Source organism: Abramis brama, assembly GCF_963993115.1.
Source record: "Abramis brama genome assembly, chromosome: 13".
Taxonomy (NCBI): Eukaryota; Metazoa; Chordata; class Actinopteri; order Cypriniformes; family Leuciscidae; genus Abramis; species Abramis brama.
Window position 1 is genome coordinate 5,414,777 of NC_139975.1, and position 21,978 is coordinate 5,436,754.

A 21,978-nucleotide genomic window follows, 5' to 3' on the forward strand; every position below is an offset into this window, starting at 1 on the left:
AAACAATGCAACAATAGAAGTATTCTCAGATAACATTTTAGACTTAGAATATATATTTTGTTCACAGTATGAATTGGGTCTTTCAACAAGAAATTGTATAAATGCCTTTTAAATTTTAGGTCCTTTGCACAAAGATGAAATACGGCAGTCCATGGCATCTCAAAATATCGAAAACCACTGCTCTGAGTTATTGTTAACTAAAACTACAACCATAAAAACATTTTTATTACTTGAAATAAAGACATTAACTAAAATAAAATATAAAACAAAACTTATTTCAACATTTCTTATTTTTAAGTACTAAAACAAAAACTTTTTTTTTACTAGAACTTTAAAATTAAAATAAAAACAAAGTACAAAAATAAAATAAAATTCAAATATTAACAAAAACTATAATAACACTGATACTAAATTCACACTGTAACACGTACTCGATTGCGGTATTCAATGTGATCATTTCCTTGTCTGACTTCTTATTCAGGTACGGTTAGCTTAATTAACTTTAACTAAACCTGCTCAGGAAGATTCTCTTCACTCCTTTGCTCGGTCATGACAGTGGTTGATCTGAAAGAGAATATCTGACCGTAGACAAAAACGCAACTGCATTCGAATGCAATTTTGGACCGCATCAAGTGAAATCCAGCTTATAAACATTTGTGCTCTTATGTAGAGTATGTTTCAGACCTTAGACACACACACACGACCAATACATCAACCATGGTCAAGTACTTTATTCACAATATTTTTTCTTAAAAAAACTCTTTTTTTTTGTAATATACAACACGATCTGACAAGACAATTCTGTTTACAACTAGATTCAGCCCTCGATGAGCAAGCAGGCAGAGAGAAAAAGAAACCAGACATTGAGTGACACAGACGTACAATGCCTAGCAGAACCAGACTGAAAAGATGAGGCGAATTAAATAGAACAACAAAATCATAAAAACTAAAGACAAAAGGGGAAGAGGCATCAGAGCAGACAGTCATGCATGCTGACGGACCTGCGCTCCACACCACCATCCTGAAAAACAAGTGTGTCCCTGGTCCTGAAGAGGCTTGAAAACAACAGCGAGTGGGCAGAAAAGGCAACAGACGTCCTTATCCATCACCACTCTCTTTTCTTTTATTCCTGCGAGAGTTTGCTACTGTCTGAGTCTCTTCCTCTCATACAGCTGATCATAAAGTCTTTCCTGGTTCATTTCCCTTGTCCATCATCATTACGTCACTCCCAGAATCTCCATAACAGAGTGATCCTTGTGTGGATATGAGCTGTTAGTAGTGCAGAGCTTGTGAGTACAAGATCATTGGTTTTCGGGTTATTTGAGCAGCAGTGGTAGTACAGATACGGTTTGAAGCTGTCATAATCTGTGTGTGTGTGTGTGTGCGTTTGTGCTTATTTTTCCCACTAGATAAAGCAGAACAGTGTTTTGAATCTTTAGAGCAGCATGTGTCTGTGTGTTTGGCAAAGCATGGATCTGTGTAGGACAGAGAAGAGGAGGTGGATTCCTAGGCACAATTCTGTGATGGACACGGCCAACAACCAATCAGCTCTCAGCTCTCCCAGGACACACTGGCACATTGAAGAGGCACCTGAAATGGAGAGACAGACCATAAATAAACAAACAATTACAAAATATGAAACATAAATTGAAACTATAACAACTAGTACAATACAAACAAATTAATATTGTATTGTTTTAACATAATACAATAATGACTATAATAAGCAACAATATGAACGAAAACTAAAAAGTATCAGACTAAATAGACTTTAAATAAATAAATAAGCTTAAGAAACAATGAAAAATTAATTGCAACTATAGTAACTAGCACAATATGAATAAAAAAAAAACATTTTCATATTTAATATATTGCTTTAACATAATAAATGAACATCAGCAACAGCAGTGCAGAGCCAGAGGAGCAAAGAAAGAAGAAAAACAGCTGGTTCAGAAGTACAGGTGAGAATGAACTCAAGATCAACAGAAGTTCAGATGAGACAGAACACAGAATGAACAAAAAACACATTTCTAATCCAAGAGGAAGAAAGATTTGTTCAATGCTTACCCAGGTACAAACACACACACACGCGCACACACACACACACACACTCACTCTGACAAACTGTTCAAAAGTTATGAGCAAAAAAAGCTATTTTTATGTTCACAAATTTGGCATGGATCCTCAGATTATGGTTCCGATAAAACATACAAAATTTCGTTTCGATTGATGCAAGTTTTGCTGCGATACAGCCTCTGAACCAATATTGGGTCCACATATTAAGTTCATAACACTTTTGAACAAAGATCATCTAAGCAAATTTTAGCTAGAATTGGGCAAAATTTGGTGGAGTAGCAAAAGAAACAGATTACTGTACTTTTTTAAAATGGCTACTACTGTAATGGCCGGAGTCTTAAAGTAAAATGTTGAACGCGATCAGAACGTTGAGTGGAATCAGGTGTACTAAGTTTAATTTTTCTAGAACAACGGGTTCAAATGTTATAACCTTTTGAAAAGTGAATATTTGAACTGGTGGTGGCGCTATAGAGTTTACCATTCATTACCATCATTACAAGTGTACCAATTTTTGTCATTTTCCTACATACGGTAATATGGCCTGCCATCAACTATAACCACCACAATATGAACAAATAAAAAAAAATAAAAAAAAGAGGAAAAAATTATTATAATTACAATTATTTTGGATGATCACTGTATTTTGTCAGCTAGAATCCCTCAGAAGAACCATAATACATAATTAAAATAAAGAGCTGGTGAATTGTTGGAAACTCTGGTCTGCGCGTGTACCTGCTATCTGGAGACGTACGTGTATGTCCGTGAGGGCGATCGCCCCTCTGACTGGCCATTGGTGGAGACATTCAGGAAGTCCCATATAAGGATTGTGTCATCATGGGAACTGCTTATAATCTGGAACTCATCAAACTGCAGTCGGAACACACGCCCAGAATGCTCCTGCGAGAGGTTGCCATGAAAACACACACTTAAAAGAACACAAAAACACACTCCAGAGGTTTGTCAGAAACGGTGAGTCCGGTGTTGGGGAGTAAACGTAGCAACACTGTTCAAATAATCACTTGGTCAACCAATATGGAAATATATGTAAAACAGAATTCATAATTCTCAAATGAGGTGTCACCTAGGGTTGGGGAAGTTGGCCAAGCTACTAGAAGTACTAGTCTTAAAAGCACAGGGACTGAATCGATTCTTCTTGAAATGGTTCACTGAAACGAACTGATTCACTAAAAGAATCTGATTCCTAGCTATACTATTTAATAGTGTAGACAGGAATCCTATTCCTTCAGTGAATCTGTTTGTTTATTAGTATATCTAGGAATCCTAGTTTTTTCTTTTTTTTCTTTCAGTTTTAACGTTCCAAAAAGAATCGATTCACCAACTCATTTGACTCCTCACTATGTTCCTGTAAGTCCCTGTGGTTTAACCCCTTGAACTTCTAGTAGCCTGCAGTTTCTCAAACTAGCTTCAAGGTGAGAGTTAATTTGAGAATAACGAATGATGTTTTACATTAATTTCCATATATATTAACTAAATGATCATTTCAAACTGTCTGAGGTAATTAGCAGTATAAATAAACCTGCAGTGACCTCTTGTGGCGGTTTGTTTTATCAAATGTGAAATTTACTTGCATGACAATGAAAAATGTATCCATAAGAATATGGAAAACCTATGGAAGCTTGTTTCGCCAATGAATAAAAAAAATAATTAAAAAGGTAATTGCAACATTTTCTCTCACAATTGTGACTTTCTCAGAATTGCATAATATAAACTCGCAATTCTGAGAAAAAAGTCCGTCTTCTCAGAATTGGACTTTATAACTCACAATTGCCAGTTTATATATCACAATTCTGAGAAAAGAAGTCAGATTTGTGAGATGTAAACTCAATTGAGAGAAAAAGTCAAAATTGCGAGAAAAGTCACAATTGAGCGAAAGTCAGAATTGCAAGAAAAAAAAGGCAAATTGTGAGATGTCGCAATTGAGTGAAAAAGTCAGTATTGCGAAATGTAAAAACTCAATTGCGCGAAAAAAAATAGAATTGTGAGATAAAAAGTTTGAATTGCGAGAGAGAAAAAAGTCACAATTGCGAGAAAATAAAAATTGAGAGATATAAACTCGCAATTCTGAGAAAAAAAGAGTCAGAATTGTGAGATAAAAAGTTGCAATTATCTTTCAAATTGTTTTATTCCGTGGTGGAAACAAGCTTCCATACAAACCAGATAGAGAAATTTTACAAAACATAAATTCAACTATTTATAAATATGATAATGGAATTATTTTATTCACACACACACCACGAGTGTGCGCAGACATAATGTGCTGGCAGGGGCCCGAGGATCCAGAGCTGCCTGTAAATCCCAAACTTTAATTTTCCTGTAAAGGAACAGAGAGAATGTGCGGGTGAGTTATGGGTGCTCGATATTAACCAGGCTGACAGATGAACGGCCTGTCAGAAACAGATGGTGCTGTGACCGAGTGTGTGTATTCACCCATCATACGCTCCGCTCACGATCCTCTTGTTGTCGAATCTGATGCAGCGCACGAGCTCCTCATGACCCTCCAACACACGCAGACAAGCACCACACTCAATGTCCCACAGTCTGAAAACACACACGTATGTCTACACTTAATCCAGATGCATTAGAGAATCTTTTTCTATACGTTTTGCCATTTTTTTTCCTGCAAAAACTGAGCTTTTTGAAGATGCTCTCCCAAGCTGTTTTTGCGTTGCAGTGTGGATTGACTATTCTAAAACAATGACATGTTTTTAGTCAGCAAGATTTTTTGGTCAGTAAGAAATGAGTACTTTTATTCAGCAAGGATGCATTCAATTAATTAAAAGTGACAGTATAGATATTTATTATGTTACAAAAAAATTATGTCAAATAAATACTGTTCTTTTTAACTGTTCATCAAAGAATCATGAAAAAAAATGCATCATGGTTTTCACAAAGATATAAAGCAGCACAACTGTTTTTAGCATTGATAAAAATCAGAAAAGTTTCTTGAGCAGCAAATCATCATAGAATGACTTCTGAAGGATCATGTGACACTGAAGACTGGAATAATGATGCTGAAAATTCAGCTTTGATCAATCACAAGAATAAATTACATTAATTTATTAAATTACATAAAATTACAAAATATATTCAAATAGAAAACAGTTATTTGAAATTGTAATAATAATAATAATAATAATAATAATAATAATAATAATTCACAGTATTATTATTTTTACTGTATGAAAAAAAGTTAAACTGTATTACTGTAATATTAAACAGACACATTTTCTTGTGGATGTAATAAGTCAAATATGTTTAGTATGGCGAGAACAAAAACCAATGAAAAATGGTTCTTTATTGCGAACAGGCACAAAGACAAAACAGTGTTCAACTGCGAATCATACAGTAAACTTACAGACACACAGTCTCACCTGATGGTGTTGTCTGAAGACCCGCTGACCACGAGTCTGTCTCTGTACTGAAGGCAGGCGATGCCACGCTTGTGACCGTTAAGTGTCCGTACAAACTCACATGTGCTGGTGCTCCACACCTGCAGACACACAAGGTCTCTTTATATCTACATCTGCCAATCATCCAGCACTAAAGCTCCGCCCACCCACTGACCACTCCCACACGCTCACCCACTGACCACTCCCACCCGCTCACCCTCTGACCACTCCCACCCGCTCACCCACTGACCACTCCCACCCGCTCACCCACTGACCACTCCCACCCGCTGATCACTCCCACCCGTTCACCCGCTGACCACTCCCACGCTCACCCGCTGACCACTCCCACCCACTGACCACTCCCACGCTCACCCGCTGATCACTCCCACCCACTGACCACTCCCACGCTCACCCGCTGATCACTCCCACCAGCTCACCCACTGACCACTCCCACCCGCTCACCCACTGACCACTCCCACCCACTGACCACTCCCACCCACTGACCACTCCTACCCACTGACCACTCCTACCCGCTGATCACTCCCACCCGCTTACCCACTGACCACGCTCACCCGCTGATCACAACTGACCACTCCCACCTGCCCACCCGCTGACCACTCCCACACTCACCCGCTGACCACTCCCACCCGCTCACCTTTATGGTTCTGTCTCCAGACGCAGACACAATGTATTTGTCGTCGAAGTCCACCACGTTAACAGCAGCGCGGTGACCCACGAGCACGCGGCGCAGACTGATGTCAGTGGCGGACGCCATGTCCCACACGGCGATGGAGCGATCTTTCGAACACGTCACCATGAGCCCATTACAGAAGCGCAGGTGCAGAACCGCCTCGTTATGATGGATCAGAGTGTTGAGAACCTCACCAGAACCAACGTCCCACACCCTGACGGAGACAGGGAAAATATTACAGATTAGTACACAATATGAGGGAATGTGAGCTTGTGCACAGCTGAGACTTATGGTTATTATAACTAAGCTACAAAATAGCATAGCTACAAAAATGTGTATTGATTAAATATTTAGTTAAATTAATAAATCACATTAAATGTGGACAATTTCTCATTGATCTACACTACTTTTCAAAAGTTTACGGTTGTAGGCTTGAAAAAAAGTCTATTCTCACCGAGGCTGCATTAATTTAATAAAAAAATACAGTAAAAACAGTAATATTGTGGAATATTATTACAATTTAAAATAGCTATTTTAATTTATTCCTGTGATCAAAGCTGAATTTTCAGCATCATTACTCCAGTCTTCAGTGTCACATGATCCTTCAGAAATCATTCTAATAGAGTGATGCAGTGAAGACGTACATTTGTAGGCCAACCCGAAAGTTTGCAACCAGAAATCTGTTATTCCTTCAGCTTGTTCTGTTTTAAGCAAATTCTGGGCAATCAAAGTGTCACAAGGATGCATTAAATTGTGACAGTAAAGACATTTATAATGTTACAAAAGATTTCCATTTCAAATAAATCTGTTCTTTTGAACTTCCTATTCATCAAAGAATCACGGTTTCCACAAAAATATGAAACAACATTGATTATATTAAGAAATGTTTCTTGAGCAACAAATCAGCATAATAGTGCTGTTGGGATGACACATTTTTGTTTTCCCTAAACAAAAACCCAATTTACGAGGATGCAACCTCAACATTTCTTAATATAATCCATGTCGTTTCATATTTTTTTGTGAAAAAGGATTCTTTGTTTCAGGCTTCTTTGATGAATAGGAAGTTCAAAAGAACAGATTTATCTGAAATAGAAATCTTTTGTAACATTATAAATGTCTTTACTGTCACAATTGAATGCATCCTTTTGACACTTTGATTGCCCAGAATTTGCTTAAAACAGAACAAGCTGAAGGAATAACAGATTCCTTCACTGTTTTTCAACAGGTTTCATGTTTGAAAGTAGTAAATATCTCCTGTAATAACTGCTCCGCTTTATTAGCATAGCTGTTGTTAAAACAAACTGGACCGTAAATGACGTGAACGACCTCACCAGCAGCTGAAACACCCTGCTCGAGCCGAACGCTGCCAACTGATGTGTTAATGCTCTTTAAACACGATCACATTACAAAGCCGTTTCCTTCTCCAGGTGTTAAACGTCCGGCCGTTCGCGCTTCCACTCTGAGTGACGTAAACCTGATTTATGCAGCTGGAGAGTTTGTTCCACAAAACTCTCTCAGGTGAGAGAGAAACACACACATATTCGCGCTGGAAAAGGTGACAGAGCTCCGGACGGAGCTTTAAACAGTTGTTGGGGAAGTGAGGTCACTGTTTTCATGGAGATCATTCAGCCGGAGGGAGCTAGTGTGTGTGAAACATTTTCAACTCGTTTTCTAATATAGTTTCATCAGCACTGTACTGAAATTCCTCATCTTTTTATTTTCATTCCTAAGGTTTCACACACTTTTAGACTAAGGACTTTTCTAGTCATTCAGGATTACTGGATAAGGATTTTTTTTAAATAATTTAAAGTGGTGAAAGTTTTTTGTGTTGTTTATATGTGTATGTAGTGTTTTTAATATGCTTTAAGATAAACCATGAGTAAATTCATAAGTCGACACCATTGTTGAGTATTTTCTCCTTAAAACTGCAGTGAACCAAAGACGCAGTTTGAAATCGCTGGTGTTTCTGACGTCACAAACTACTTGTAACCAATCAGGTTAAAGTGTGATCGTCAACGAGTGGATCTCTGAGCTGTGGTGAGTGAGTGGAGGCGGGGCTCATTTGAATATTCATAGAACCACATATACTAAATAAGGAAATGGTGCAGTTACATTCAAGCTATTTTAAGGCATGAAGAATTTTTCATGGACAAAATGTTTAAATATGGCATTTTTGGTGATCAAAGATTAGTTTTAAGGGATAAAATTATTGACTAAAGGGGGACTTTAAAAATATATACTTACAAAGAGTGATTTCTGGCTAAAGAAATATTTTAGATCTGAGGACAGAGGATTTCTTTAATCAATACACATCTCTTTTTAGCATTTATAATAAAATATTTAACATTAAATTTGGGAAATTTCTCGATGTACACTAGCATTCAAAAGTTTGGCTGGGGTCGAAGGATTTTGTTAATGTTTTTAAAAGAAGTGTCTTCTGCTCACCAAGGCTGCATTTATATGATCAAAAACACAACAAAAAAAACTTTTATAATTTAAAAGAACAGTTTTCTATTGTACTATATTATAAAATGTCATTTATTCCTGTGATCAAAGCTGAATTTAACATCTTCAGTGCCACATGATCCTTCAGAAATCATTCTAATATGCTGATTTCCTGAAGAACAGCATTTATTTGAAATATAAATCTTTTGTAACATTATAAATGTCTTCACTGTCACTTTAGATAATGCATCCTTGATGAAAAGTGTTAATTTCGTTTAAAAAATTCATACTGACCCCAAACTCATGTGTGTGTGTGTGTGTGTGTGTGTGTGTACCTGACAGTAGAATCAGAGGAGCCTGTCACTATGACTCTGTCATCATACTGCAGACACAGAACTGAACCAGTGTGACCCGTCAGAACCTTCAGACACTCCAGCGACTGTTTGTCCCAGATCTGAGAGAGACACAAGTTATGTTCCAAATGATGTACTATACACTTCTACTATGTAATATAACACTATTTTGTCATTCAACATTGGAGGCTGATAGCCCCTCCCCCTTCGCTATGTAACAGTGCAACAGTGCCCGCCCACTTTTTTAGTGGCGCTGGTTCCCGAAGTATTTTTCGCATTCTTTTTTACATAGGGATTTGAAAAATGTTTTCGTTAAAGTGTTATAAACCATGAACCAAACCAAACAGCAACAAGGTGAATCATAACATTACAAGCTTTGATTTGAAGCAAAAAAGTACGTCAGACAAAAAGTACTGTGCAATTAACGGCTTTAGCGATAGAAGGAACTACAATCTTTCTCTTGTGAAGCACTGAGAATAGCATAATCAAATCACAAATGACTGAGAAATATAGAACTACTCATTTACAAATGTTGCTTATATATAAAACAATATTTTTCAAGTTTATTGCAAAATATGGATATATTCAAATATTTATGTATTCTGGGACACATAATGGGACAGGCTAGCAATAGCGAGCTAGCTAGGGACACCGACTTGATTATGTGATTTATGAACAAGATCTTTTGATGTGATTTGCTTATTTTGACCCTGATTGGTGACATTTTCTGTACAGCATCATGGGTAATGTAGTTTTTCCACCACGAATTCTGCTGTTAAACACGATTATTGAAATAATACGGGATAACCACTTCAACAGAAGCAAATACTGTTGTTTGTCTTTAAAGGTTTATAAGTTATGGTTAAAAAAAAGTGCACTTTTTTTCTTTTTTCAATTTTTAGTGCAAACACACTATTCACACACTATTTATACTACTAAATGGCACAGAATAGTGCATACATATACAAATTGGGACACACACAATGTAACGACGATAACAACAGACATACAGATAGAAAGACAGACAAGTACTTTAATGGAGTTGTCTCGTAGGCCGCTGATGATCTTGTCGTCGTCGTACTGAAGGCAGTAAACACCTTTACTGTTCTCTGACCGGCACTGAATCCGCTGAAGATTGTGACGCCCACAACGCCAGTTCGCCTCAATCGTCTAGAGAGACACAATGAGAAAACAGGAGACCCGGATGAATGAATGAGGCTGGGTGGATGGATGGATGGATAAACTGACCACTGAATAAATGAATGAGTGACGGGGTGGATGCTCACCTCAATGTCCTGTATAATTTTGGGATAGAGTGAATGGTAGTATGAATTGGGTGGGACCTCGTTTGTTCGGTTCTTAAATAAATATTTCTCCCTGGAGACAAAAAACAAAAAAGAAAACTACCAATCAGATACAAACAAAGTATAAAACATTTAAACAACCCAAATAATACTGAACTGATACATGATTTCATGATCATGTATCCTTCATACTTCATTAATATTCTCAGCACATATTTTACACACAAACATACACACGTAAAATACTAACAGCTTCTGCTAATAATTTCACAGGATTGACTATCATCACGTGGATTTCTGGGTTTGTCAGAACTAATTATGATTCACACGGATGTCGTCATATTTAGATCATAATTTCTACAGAAAAGTGATCAAATTTGTTCCACTCCAGTCACCAAAAATGAGTTTTTAAAGCCAAAATTAGCAACATTGTTCTTAGCAGACTAATATTATCATTTTGAAAATGTTAGTACCTGACCAGGACAACAATGTACAGATATTCAGCACAGCTCTGGCAGTATAACGTGAAGCATAAAAGCTCATGCATTGCCATTGATGTGTGAGATTCATTAAATATTTTTATGTATTTACCAAATGCAATAGCTATGATGTGTAAATTTTAACAATCAAATCCAGATGGGATGTGCAAGAACAGTAAAGTCAGTTGCACTATTTGCAGTGTATGTTTAAGTATCATCAAAGCTCAGCATTTATAAAACAAATATATATAAAAAGAGTTGAGAAAGTTGTTACAAAACTTAATTGTGGCAGATTTGACTCAGGGCTATCATCATTAACTATAATTTCAAAAGATTGACTATCATCACATGTATTTCTGGGTTTGTCAGCACTAATTACTACATGAATGATCTATCCCACGTGTACCACACAGGGTTATTACTGTTAACTAAGGAGTAAGCCTCTTAGTTGTGTTTATCTCATGACATTTGTCAGAGGTTTGTAATGAAACGGATAGTTCCGGTCCTTGATTCTGATTGGTTGAGCCACGTTTGAGGCTTGACTAGTAAATGACTCTACAAACATACACCAGTGACCGCATTACATCAGTATTACTGTGCCACTGCGTCTGTGTAATTAGCATCTGTGTGTTGCTTGGGAACCAATTTGCTTCTGAAGAACTACATTGCTTGGTGAAAGAATAGGCTAATATTTTCATCAATAGCATTCAATTTTTGTGTCTGTGCTTATTTTATGAAACCTTGCCAGGTACGAGGAATAACCATTTTTATAAAAACAATAAGCCGCCTGAAGCTGTGATTTACAGTGAATACGCCATGCCTAACAACGTCCTTAGTTGTTCTAACTTCACTGTAAATTACGGCTTCTTGGGGTTTATTGCTTTAATAAAACATATGCAGCAAAACTTTACTTTGCAATGATATTATCATTTTGCCAATTTTGGTACCGGACCAGGACAACAATGTTCAGATTTATTCAGCACAGCTCTGGCAGTATAACGTGAAGCATAAAAGTTCATGCATTGCCACTGATGTGTGAGATTCATTCAATATTTTTATGTATTTACCAAATGCAAAAGCTATGATGTGTAAATTTTAACAATCGAATCCACATGGGATGTGTAAGAACAGTAAAGTCAGTTGCACTATTTGTAATGTATGTTTAAGTATCATCAAAGAGTTGTTACATAACTTAATTGTGGCAGGTTTGACTTAAGCTCAGGGTTATTATCATTAACTAAAAAATGTTTTTTTCTAAATAAAATAAATGTTAAAGGTAGGGTAGACAATTGTTTTTTTTTCATAAACACTTTGTTATTCTGGTTGAAACTCTCTTCACATGCTGAGAAAAATCAATAACAGAAGTGGCCTAAATATTAAAACATGTACATATATCTTCTGTGGAAGACACAGGACCAAAACATGTTGGTCCAATCATTGCATACTCTCTCGTCTCGTGAAGCTTCGCAGACTCTGCTGTGCGTTCATGTGTTTGGGACGAGGCGTGGCTTTGGAGACGCTCTGAAGGGAGGGTGGGATCTCACGCGTTCAAAGCTAGCTCGCTATTGCTAGCCTCTCCGAAATTGCCTACCCTACCTTTAACTGAAATAAAATAAAATATAAAAATATAATATTAAAAAAACAATATTTTTACAGCTTATTTTTTTACAGCTAGCTGCCAAAACAATATATATGTCACATATATATACTGTCATATGAATATGTTGCTGAACCCAACACGTAACCTTAAAATTTGTTTCTTTTTTTTTATACAAGATTTTAGTGTTCATGACTAATAATTTCATTGTGCTTGTCTTGTACAATGACTATAAAGAGTTGAAATAAAGATTGCACAGTTTTAAACACGTGCGTTCAGCGTAACAATGCAAATGACGTCTGTGTGTGTGTGTGTTTTTACCACTGATGCCGCTCTGACAGGCCTTTCCACAGCGGGTCCGTGCGCACCATCCTCTCGATGAGCTTCTTCCAGAGCATCCCGTCTGATATGACCCGCTGCCATTCTCGACAGACCAGCTCAGCCGAGCACAGAGAACGAGCGTCTAGAAACGAGAGGATGTTCTCCGCTATGTGATCCAGACCCTGAGCTGGAAACAGAGAGATGAAGTGAGATGTGAAGTCACACGGCTCCCGAGCTCATGAATCAGTATATCATGTTCACGAATTCGGACACTGATAAGGACAGTAAAGGACGCTGGTTCACTACACATTGGGACACTCATGACTTGGCGACGTGAAAACGTCCTCATTGTACAGCATTACGGTACGTTCACACGGGGCGTCAGCGTCAACGCTTCCCATTGACTTTGAATGGGTGACGTCAAGCATTGCCGAAAAGAATTGTGGATCCGTCGGCGGCGCTTCACTGGCGTTGCTCGCGGCAGAAGTTGAGAATTTTTCAACTTCTGCCGCGAGCAACGCCAGTGAAGCGCCGCCGACGGAAGCGTCAGCCAATCAGATCGCTCTATGCAAATACAGTAGCCAGGCGGCAGCCAATCACGTTCATCCTGTTCAAGAGCAGCAAACTGAGGATAAATTTTAAAATGGAGGAGAAACTAATTATTGCGGTGGGCAATCACCCGGTCCTTTATGACCATTGAATGACAATGAAGCTTGTTGTTGAGTTCCTGTCTAATTTCATTGGCTGACGCTGCTATGACCATGGCGTCAGTGCCAAACTTCAGCCACGCCTTCCGTCAAGCGTTGACGCTGACGACCCATGTGAACGTACCGTTACTACTGGCATTTATGAACAACAGCAGAGCTGATATCTTTCTGAAATTACTTGTAATGTTATTTAAAGTTATTGCAAATTTTGTTGTTGTTGTCGTTGATCCTTCTTCTTAAAAAAAAATTAAACATTTTTATTATTTCTTTCTTGTTAGTTTATGTGGTTGCAACTATGTTTTGTTTATATCTATGCTTTGTTACTCTTAATACTGTATTTGTGCAAAAAAACTAAACAAACCTTGGGGAATTACTGTATTTGTGCAAAAAAACTAAACAAACCTTGGGGAATAAATTATAAATTATAAATAGAAATTATAAATTATTAAAATATTATAAATTATAAATAAAAAATAAAGAGATGTGCGTTTATGCTGAAATATAATAAAATGATGGTTCGTATTTTTAAAAACATCTGAACGTCATAACAAGTGAACATATTTCATGACATCAAACAGTTGCGGTCATATCTTGCAGAACTTGCAAAATGTATTTCTTTTTAAATAAAATTAAAGATAAGGATTGTAAAATTTGCACTTTGTTTTTAATTAGTACAGCCTTGAATAAGCTATTAAACATTTTGTAGATGTGCAAAATGCAAATGTTTTTGTTGTTGTTGATCCCTCTTCTTAAAAAAAATTAAACATTTTTATTATTTCTTTCTTGTTAGTTTATGTGGTTGCAACTATGTTTTGTTTATATCTATGCTTTGTTACTCTTAATACTGTATTTGTGCAAAAAAAAAAAACAAACCTTGGGGAACATATATATATATATATATATATACACATATACATATACATATACATATAAATTAACATTTTGCAGATTCTGCAAGGTGCATGTAAACTTATGACCACAACTTTATATTATGACTGTAAAATAATATAATAATATATTTTTATTATTATTACTTAAATGACTGAAGTCTGACCTCAAAGTCAATGTCTGTAGAACCATTTTTATATCATTATCTGATTAAAATACCACTTTTATTGCACATCCTTTATTATCATAAATCATAAAAAGATTGACATTACATGTTATCAGATGTCTGTGCAAGTGAAGTGATGTAAGTGGGCGGTTCTGGCTGCATGCCGACAGTCACAGTCTGTGCTAATGCGCGTGTTGGAGTAGGAGGATTTGTTATAGCCAATGTTTAAGGTACGTGTGCATGTGTTTAGTTACCTGGCAACGCAGTGATGAAGTCTCTCTGTAACATGGGTTTAAGGTACGAGTTTATATGGCCGTGCTGGTAATGACACATGTGTGAGATCAGATGCTCCACGAACTCCACCTGATCAGATTCTGACCACTGATCAAACAGCTGGATGCACAGATCTTTCTCCTTCTCGTAGTTCCCCTGAGACGGCCTCTTTCTCGAACCCGCCACTGAACCGTTCCCTAACTGGACACACGGACAACAACAGCGCGACTGAGTGAAAGTGAGAACACAAGCATGCCAAAACTTCACACTCAGTTCAAACCAGAGGTTGAGTTTATATTTAGGTCATCAAGTTTCTTTATCTGCATGTGTGGCCCAATTGTTTCTCATGGCTCAGTGATAACACGATGATCATGCGTTCGGATGAGGATTTATTCATGGTGGAGAAGTGAGTTTTGTGGTCCACAAACCCAGAAATGCACTTCTCATGATGTGGTCAGCGGTGTTATTTTAGTATTATAGACTTTTATTGTTTTTAATCATATTAAGGATTCATTTTTATATTTTCATTTTAATTGAAGTTAAAATTTGAGTAATTTTGTTATGTGCTTTTGTCAGTTTTTCTTTTAATATTACCATTTGTTTTTATTTTATTTTATGTCAGTAATTTTAGTGTTGTATCTGAATGAAATTTAGCAACTAACTGAAATGGTTTTTCTCATTTAATATTTATATTTTATTTTAGCTTTAGTTCAAAAAAAAAAAAAAATAGTTTGAATTTTAGTCAACGGTAATAACCCTGGTTATTACACCCACATTTATTTATATATCCTATCTAATAATAGGAAAATTGATACGCAATGTTTCAAATGTTTTTTTTTGTTTATTTTCTCTTATTTTAAAATTTGGAAATGAGCAGAAATAAGTTCATGCAACCTCTTATTTGCATAAGAAAAAAAAAAAAAACATTTGACCAGGCTACTTTGTCAACTTGTAAAATTAGTAGTAGTGAAACCCCTAATTTATATACAGTGCAATGCATAAGTTAATACACCCATGCTAAAGTTGACTAAAAAGAGGAATAAAAAATCATATTTTGGAAATTGAACTTAATGCCTTAATTTAAAAAATTAGGAAAAATCCAACCTTTTAGGACACCAATTTTCTTTGTGAATGAATAATGTATCGTAAATAAATAAATGTTCTTCCTTAAAATACATGGTGGATAAGTGTGTACACCCCTATGTTAAATTCCCATAGAGGCAGGCAGATTTTTATTTGTAAGTATTTTTTATTTATTAATTTTTAGGATACTATGCATCCTGATAAAGTTCCCTTGGCCTTTGGAATTAAAATAGCCCCACATCATCACATAGCATTCACCATACCTAGAGATTGGCATGATTTTATTTCAGTTAGCCTAAAAGCTAGTTTGATTTGCATTGAGAGATGATCTTATGGAAAGTACCCCATGCCAATCTCTAGGTATGGTGAATGCTATGTGATGATGTGGGGCTATTTTAATTCCAAAGGCCAAGGGAACTTTATCAGGATGCATAGTATCCTAAAAATTAATAAATAAAAAATACTTACTTGGATTTTTCCTAATTTTTTAAATTAAGGCATTAAGTTCAATTTCCAAAATATGATTTTTTATTCCTCTTTTTAGTCAACTTTAGCATGGGTGTATTAACTTATGCATTGCACTGTACATTTATATAATACATATTTTAAAAATGTAATGCATACCTGTTGCTGCCATAATAATGGCTCGTTTCAAAACTGTATGCGATTTTTCCTTTTTGTTCTTCTTAAAGGTCCCGTTCTTCGTGATCCCATGTTTCAAACTTTAGTTAGTGTGTAATGTTGCTGTTAGAGCTTAAATAATATCTGTAAAATTATAAAGCTCAAAGTTCAATGCCAAGCGAGATATTTTATTTAACAGAAGTCGCCTACATCGAACGGCTCGTTTGGACTACATCCCTCTACTTCCTTCTTTAATGACGTCACTAGAACCGTTTTTTGACTAACCTCCGCCCACAGGAATGCTCCCTCAACTCTACCGAAATTCGTTTATGTACTTGCGCACTTCTTATAACTTACTGTGTTTACTCAGCTCTTACGGTGATTTTCTGAAGTAAAACTGACGCTTCATCTTTTGTGTGATGTACAATAAACTTTATTAAACTCATCAGTATATGTTTGATCATCATTCAGACAGCAGACTTGTAGGCTATTAATAAATAATGGATACATACAAGCAGATGACAAATACGTTATAATAACCGTAATTAAACTACTAAACTATACCTGTTTCATCTCTATACAGCACTCTGACTCTGTAGGCATTATTGTCCGACTCGAAATGAACACCGTTACTGAGAGTTTCTGATATTATCATCATTCCGTGAGATGAAATTGTCCTGAGAGACTGAGCGCGAGCTCATGAAGCTCCGCCCCCTGGGTCATCCAGCAGCAGCTTATTTGCATTTAAAGGGCACACACTAAAACAGCGCGTTTTTCTGTGCCCCAAAAAATGACAATTTAAACATGCTGTAAAAAATGATCTGTTAGGTATTTTGAGCTGAAACTTCACATACACACTCTGGGGACATCAGAGACTTATTTTACATCTTGTGAAAAGGGGCATAATACGGGACCTTTAACAGCTCCCATTAACTGTAGTGATGCAATATTATTCTTGTAAACAGTTTTCCAGAAATAAAAGTACATTTTTAAAATGCATGCACATTACCGTAAAGCACCAGAGTTACCATACTTTGCTCAATTGATCCTTTCTTATAAATTCGGTCAGCAATTAAATTACCACATGACCTTGGAATTTGTCACAAAAACGGCAAGTCATTTGGCCAGGAATTTTTATCAGTGTTATTTTAGTATCATTGATATACTGTTTCAGTTTTTGTTAATATTTTGAATTTTTTTTTTATTTTTTTTTTAAGTTTTAGTAATTTTGACTTTTGATTTTTAAAAATATGTGTATAAAATGTATTAAGTTTTAGTTATTTTAGTACTTATTTAATTATAAGTAATTATTTTCTCATTTTCATGTAGTTTAAGTTTTATATTTACCATTAAAAAATTTGATGGCTTTAGTTTAATTAATGATAATAACACTGATTTTTATGAGGGTGAAAAACCAGATATTCTGGATTCGAACGGCAAGATACTTCCTGTAAATGTTGATTATACCTTCAAACCTCATGAGAAACAATTACTGTCTGAATAGGGCTATTTAGGTGATAAAAGATGTCACTTTCAATGTTGTGATATCTGAATTGGGTCACTGAGTGATTACATTTTACCAGTAATATACCGGAACAGATTTTACATCATGAAAACGGCATAAAATTAGGCATATATAACAGAATCAGGCACATTTCACACACACACACCTTGAGCACTGTTGTCTTCTTTGGCGAGATGTCATCTGTGTTATTCTGTGACTCCATCACCGACATGTTCTAGAGAGAGAGAGAGAGAGAGAGAGAGAGAGAGAGAGAGAGAGAGAGAGAGAGAGAGAGAGAGAGAGAGAGAGAGAGAGAGAGAGAGAGAGAGAGAGAGAGAGAGAGAGAGAGAGAGAGAGAGAGAGAGAGAGAGAGAGAGAGAGAGAGATTATGTGTTAAACGTGTGTCTGACTGAATACTGGGTAGGGCATTCAGAAAGGTGCATTCTGGGTAAAACATTCCAAAAACATGTTGCACTCTTATTAAAGAACAGAACATCAGGGAGAGGAGGAGCTTGAAGGCGAGTGGGAGGAGCTTCATTTTAAGCTGAACATTGCTTTCATTGGGTCAATCGGCTCATTGCGTGCTTAGTTCTGTGTTTAAACACACAGTGAGTCCTAATCACACAAGCGATTAGAAAACAAGTACATGCATGTGCACCTTAAAAAAGTAAACACAAAGATAAAGACAGAAAGCTGAACCGGTGAAACCTGACGCAAATACACACGTCTCACTAATAGACATCCTTAAACACATGCACTGTGGCCCTATAAAACATCTGGACACTTAAATCACACATGCAAACAAAATATCAGCATCTTCACTAAGTTTCAATGTGTATGAATCAGCTTTTTTCTGTGATTTTTCAGTATATGTATGAAGTCAATTCACACAGTTATAGAGAATCACATTAGGTGTGTTGGACTCGATCGGTGTGTGATAGCAAAGTACGGCGTGAGCGATTAGAGGAGCAGACGGCTCCGTATACTTCCGAAACGCTCTCGCTGTACTTTGATTTCACACACCGATCGGTCTGTGCAACAACGCTTCAAGTCCAACACACACCTAGTAAATATCAACATGTTCCAATAACCTCAAATAAACACAATACTGAGTGTCTATTTCAACACTATGAGCTGCCAATTGACTTTTAATAAACTTATAATAAGTAAAGTAAATGTCTGTGTGTGTTTCTCAATGGAAAAACTTCAGATATGAGATGGTGAGACTGTAGAAAACAGACAAGCAAGCAGAAAGACACATTCCGAGAGAAAGAGACGGGTGAAAGCAGACAGACGGACTCAGTTAAACTGCACCTCCTTTTCAATTTTCTCACAAGATCCAGGCTAATTATACAAACTATGACAACTAATTACAGCTCACTAAACTTGTATGAACATGTATAAACATCTCCATATATATCAGTCGACTGCTCATCACATCTAGAGACAAGAAGCCAAGACAGACAGACAGACACACGATCAGTGTATGAGACAGAGGAGAGGAGAGGAGAGGAGAGGAGAACAGGAGAGAAGATGAGAGGAGAGGAGAGGAGAACAGGAGAGGAGAGGAGAGGAGAGAGGAGAACAGGAGAGGAGAACAGGAGAGGAGAACAGGAGAGGAGAACAGGAGAGGAGAGGAGAGGAGAGAGGAGAACAGGAGAGGAGAACAGGAGAGAAGAGAGGAGAGGAGAGGAGAGGAGAGGAGAGGAGAACAGGAGAGGAGAGGAGAGGAGAGGAGAGGAGAACAGGAGAGGAGAGGAGAGGAGAGGAGAGGAGAGGAGAGAGGAGAACAGGAGAGGAGAACAGGAGAGAAGAGAGAAGAACAGGAGAGAAGAGAGGAGAACAGGAGAGAAGAGAGGAGAGAAGAGATGAGAACAGGAGAGGAGAGGAGAACAGGAGAGAAGAGAGGAGAACAGGAGAGAGGAGAGGAGAGGAGAGGAGAGGAGAGGAGAGGAGAGGAGAGGAGAGGAGAGGAGAACATGAGAGGAGAACAGGGGAGAGGAGAACAGGAGAGAAGAGAGGAGAGTAGAACAGTAAAGGAGGAGAACAGGAGAGAAGAGAGGAGAACAGGAGAGGAGAACAGGAGAGAAGAGATGAGAACAGGAGAGGAGAGGAGAACAGGAGAGAAGAGGAGAACAGGAGAGGAGAACAGGAGAGAACAGGAGAGGAGAACACGAGATAAGAGAGGACAGGAGAGGAGAGAACAGGAGAGGAGAGAACAGGAGAGGAGAACAGGAGAGAACAGGAGAGGAGAACACGAGAGAAGAGAGGAGAACAGGAGAGGAGAGGAGAACAGGAGAGGAGAACAGGAGAGAAGAGAGGAGAACAGGAGAGGAGAGAGGAGAACAGGAGAGGAGAGAACAGGAGAGGAGAGAGGAGAACAGGAGAGAACAGGAGAGGAGAGAGGAGAACAGGAGAGGAGAGGAGAGGAGAACAGGAGAGGAGAACAGGAGAGAAGAGAGGAGAACAGGAGAGGAGAGAGGAGAACAGGAGAGGAGAACAGGAGAGGAGAGAGGAGAACAGCAGAGGAGAACAGGAGAGGAGAACAGGAGAGAAGAGAGGAGAACAGGAGAGGAGAGAGGAGAACAGGAGAGGAGAACGGGGGAGAGGAGAACAGGAGAGAAGAGAGGAGAACAGGAGAGGAGAACAGGAGAGAAGAGAAGAGAACAGGAGAGAAGAGAGGAGAACAGGAGAGGAGAACAGGAGAGAAGAGATGAGAACAGGAGAGGAGAGGAGAACAGGAGAGAAGAGAGGAGAGGAGAACAGGAGAGGAGAGGGGAACAGGAGAGGAGAACAGGAGAGAAGAGAGGAGAACAGGGGAGAAGAGAACAGGGGAGAAGAGAACAGGAAAGAAGAGAGGAGAGGAGGAGAACAGGATAGGAGAACACAAGAGAAGAGAGGAGAACATGAGAGGAGAACAGGGGAGAGGAGAACAGGAGAGAGGAGAGGAGAGGAGAGGAGAGGAGAGGAGAGGAGAGGAGAGGAGAGGAGAGGAGAGGAGAGGAGAGGAGAGGAGAGGAGAGAGGAGAACACGAGAGAAGAGAGGAGAACACGAGAGAAGAGAGGAGAACACGAGAGAAGAGAGGAGAACACGAGATGAGAGTACAGGAGAGGAGAGAGGAGAACAGGAGAGAACAGGAGAGGAGAACACGATAGAAGAGAGGAGAACAGGAGAGGAGAACAGGAGAGAAGAGAGGAGAGGAGAGGAGAGGAGAGGAGAGGAGAGGAGAGGAGAGGAGAGGAGAGGAGAACAGGAGAGGAGAGGAGAGGAGAGGAGAGGAGAGGAGAGAGGAGAACAGGAGAGGAGAACAGGAGAGAAGAGAGAAGAACAGGAGAGAAGAGAGGAGAACAGGAGAGAAGAGAGGAGAGAAGAGATGAGAACAGGAGAGGAGAGGAGAACAGGAGAGAAGAGAGGAGAACAGGAGAGAGGAGAGGAGAGGAGAGGAGAGGAGAGGAGAGGAGAGGAGAGGAGAGGAGAGGAGAACATGAGAGGAGAACAGGGGAGAGGAGAACAGGAGAGAAGAGAGGAGAGTAGAACAGTAAAGGAGGAGAACAGGAGAGAAGAGAGGAGAACAGGAGAGGAGAACAGGAGAGAAGAGATGAGAACAGGAGAGGAGAGGAGAACAGGAGAGAAGAGGAGAACAGGAGAGGAGAACAGGAGAGAACAGGAGAGGAGAACACGAGATAAGAGAGGACAGGAGAGGAGAGAACAGGAGAGGAGAGAACAGGAGAGGAGAACAGGAGAGAACAGGAGAGGAGAACACGAGAGAAGAGAGGAGAACAGGAGAGGAGAGGAGAACAGGAGAGGAGAACAGGAGAGAAGAGAGGAGAACAGGAGAGGAGAGAGGAGAACAGGAGAGGAGAGAACAGGAGAGGAGAGAGGAGAACAGGAGAGAACAGGAGAGGAGAGAGGAGAACAGGAGAGGAGAGGAGAGGAGAACAGGAGAGGAGAACAGGAGAGAAGAGAGGAGAACAGGAGAGGAGAGAGGAGAACAGGAGAGGAGAACAGGAGAGGAGAGAGGAGAACAGCAGAGGAGAACAGGAGAGGAGAACAGGAGAG

The 21,978-nt window shown here is 38.4% G+C and overlaps 1 protein-coding gene across 4 annotated transcripts in view; it reads right to left on the reverse strand.

Moving 5' to 3' along the window:
* Positions 1-716: 716 nt before the first annotated feature.
* The window catches only part of fbxw11a (F-box and WD repeat domain containing 11a), a 26,830-nt gene continuing 5,568 nt past the window's right edge, over positions 717-21,978 (reverse strand). For 2 of the 4 annotated variants that reach the window (XM_084133460.1, XM_084133458.1), the window contains 12 exons: positions 18,085-18,153; positions 14,692-14,911; positions 12,677-12,863; positions 10,262-10,352; positions 10,008-10,145; positions 8,958-9,076; positions 6,142-6,391; positions 5,469-5,587; positions 4,525-4,635; positions 4,330-4,408; positions 2,828-2,973; positions 717-1,590 (listed from right to left, as the gene is read on the reverse strand). In XM_084133460.1, the coding sequence (XP_083989586.1) occupies positions 1,545-1,590; positions 2,828-2,973; positions 4,330-4,408; positions 4,525-4,635; positions 5,469-5,587; positions 6,142-6,391; positions 8,958-9,076; positions 10,008-10,145; positions 10,262-10,352; positions 12,677-12,863; positions 14,692-14,911; positions 18,085-18,153 (1,575 nt within the window). In that variant the 3' untranslated portion in view covers positions 717-1,544. Of the gene's footprint in view, positions 1,591-2,808; positions 2,974-4,329; positions 4,409-4,524; positions 4,636-5,468; positions 5,588-6,141; positions 6,392-8,957; positions 9,077-10,007; positions 10,146-10,261; positions 10,353-12,676; positions 12,864-14,691; positions 14,912-18,084; positions 18,154-21,978 lie in introns of all 4 variants that reach the window. The other 2 variants (XM_084133461.1, XM_084133459.1) reach the window with 1 other exon arrangement.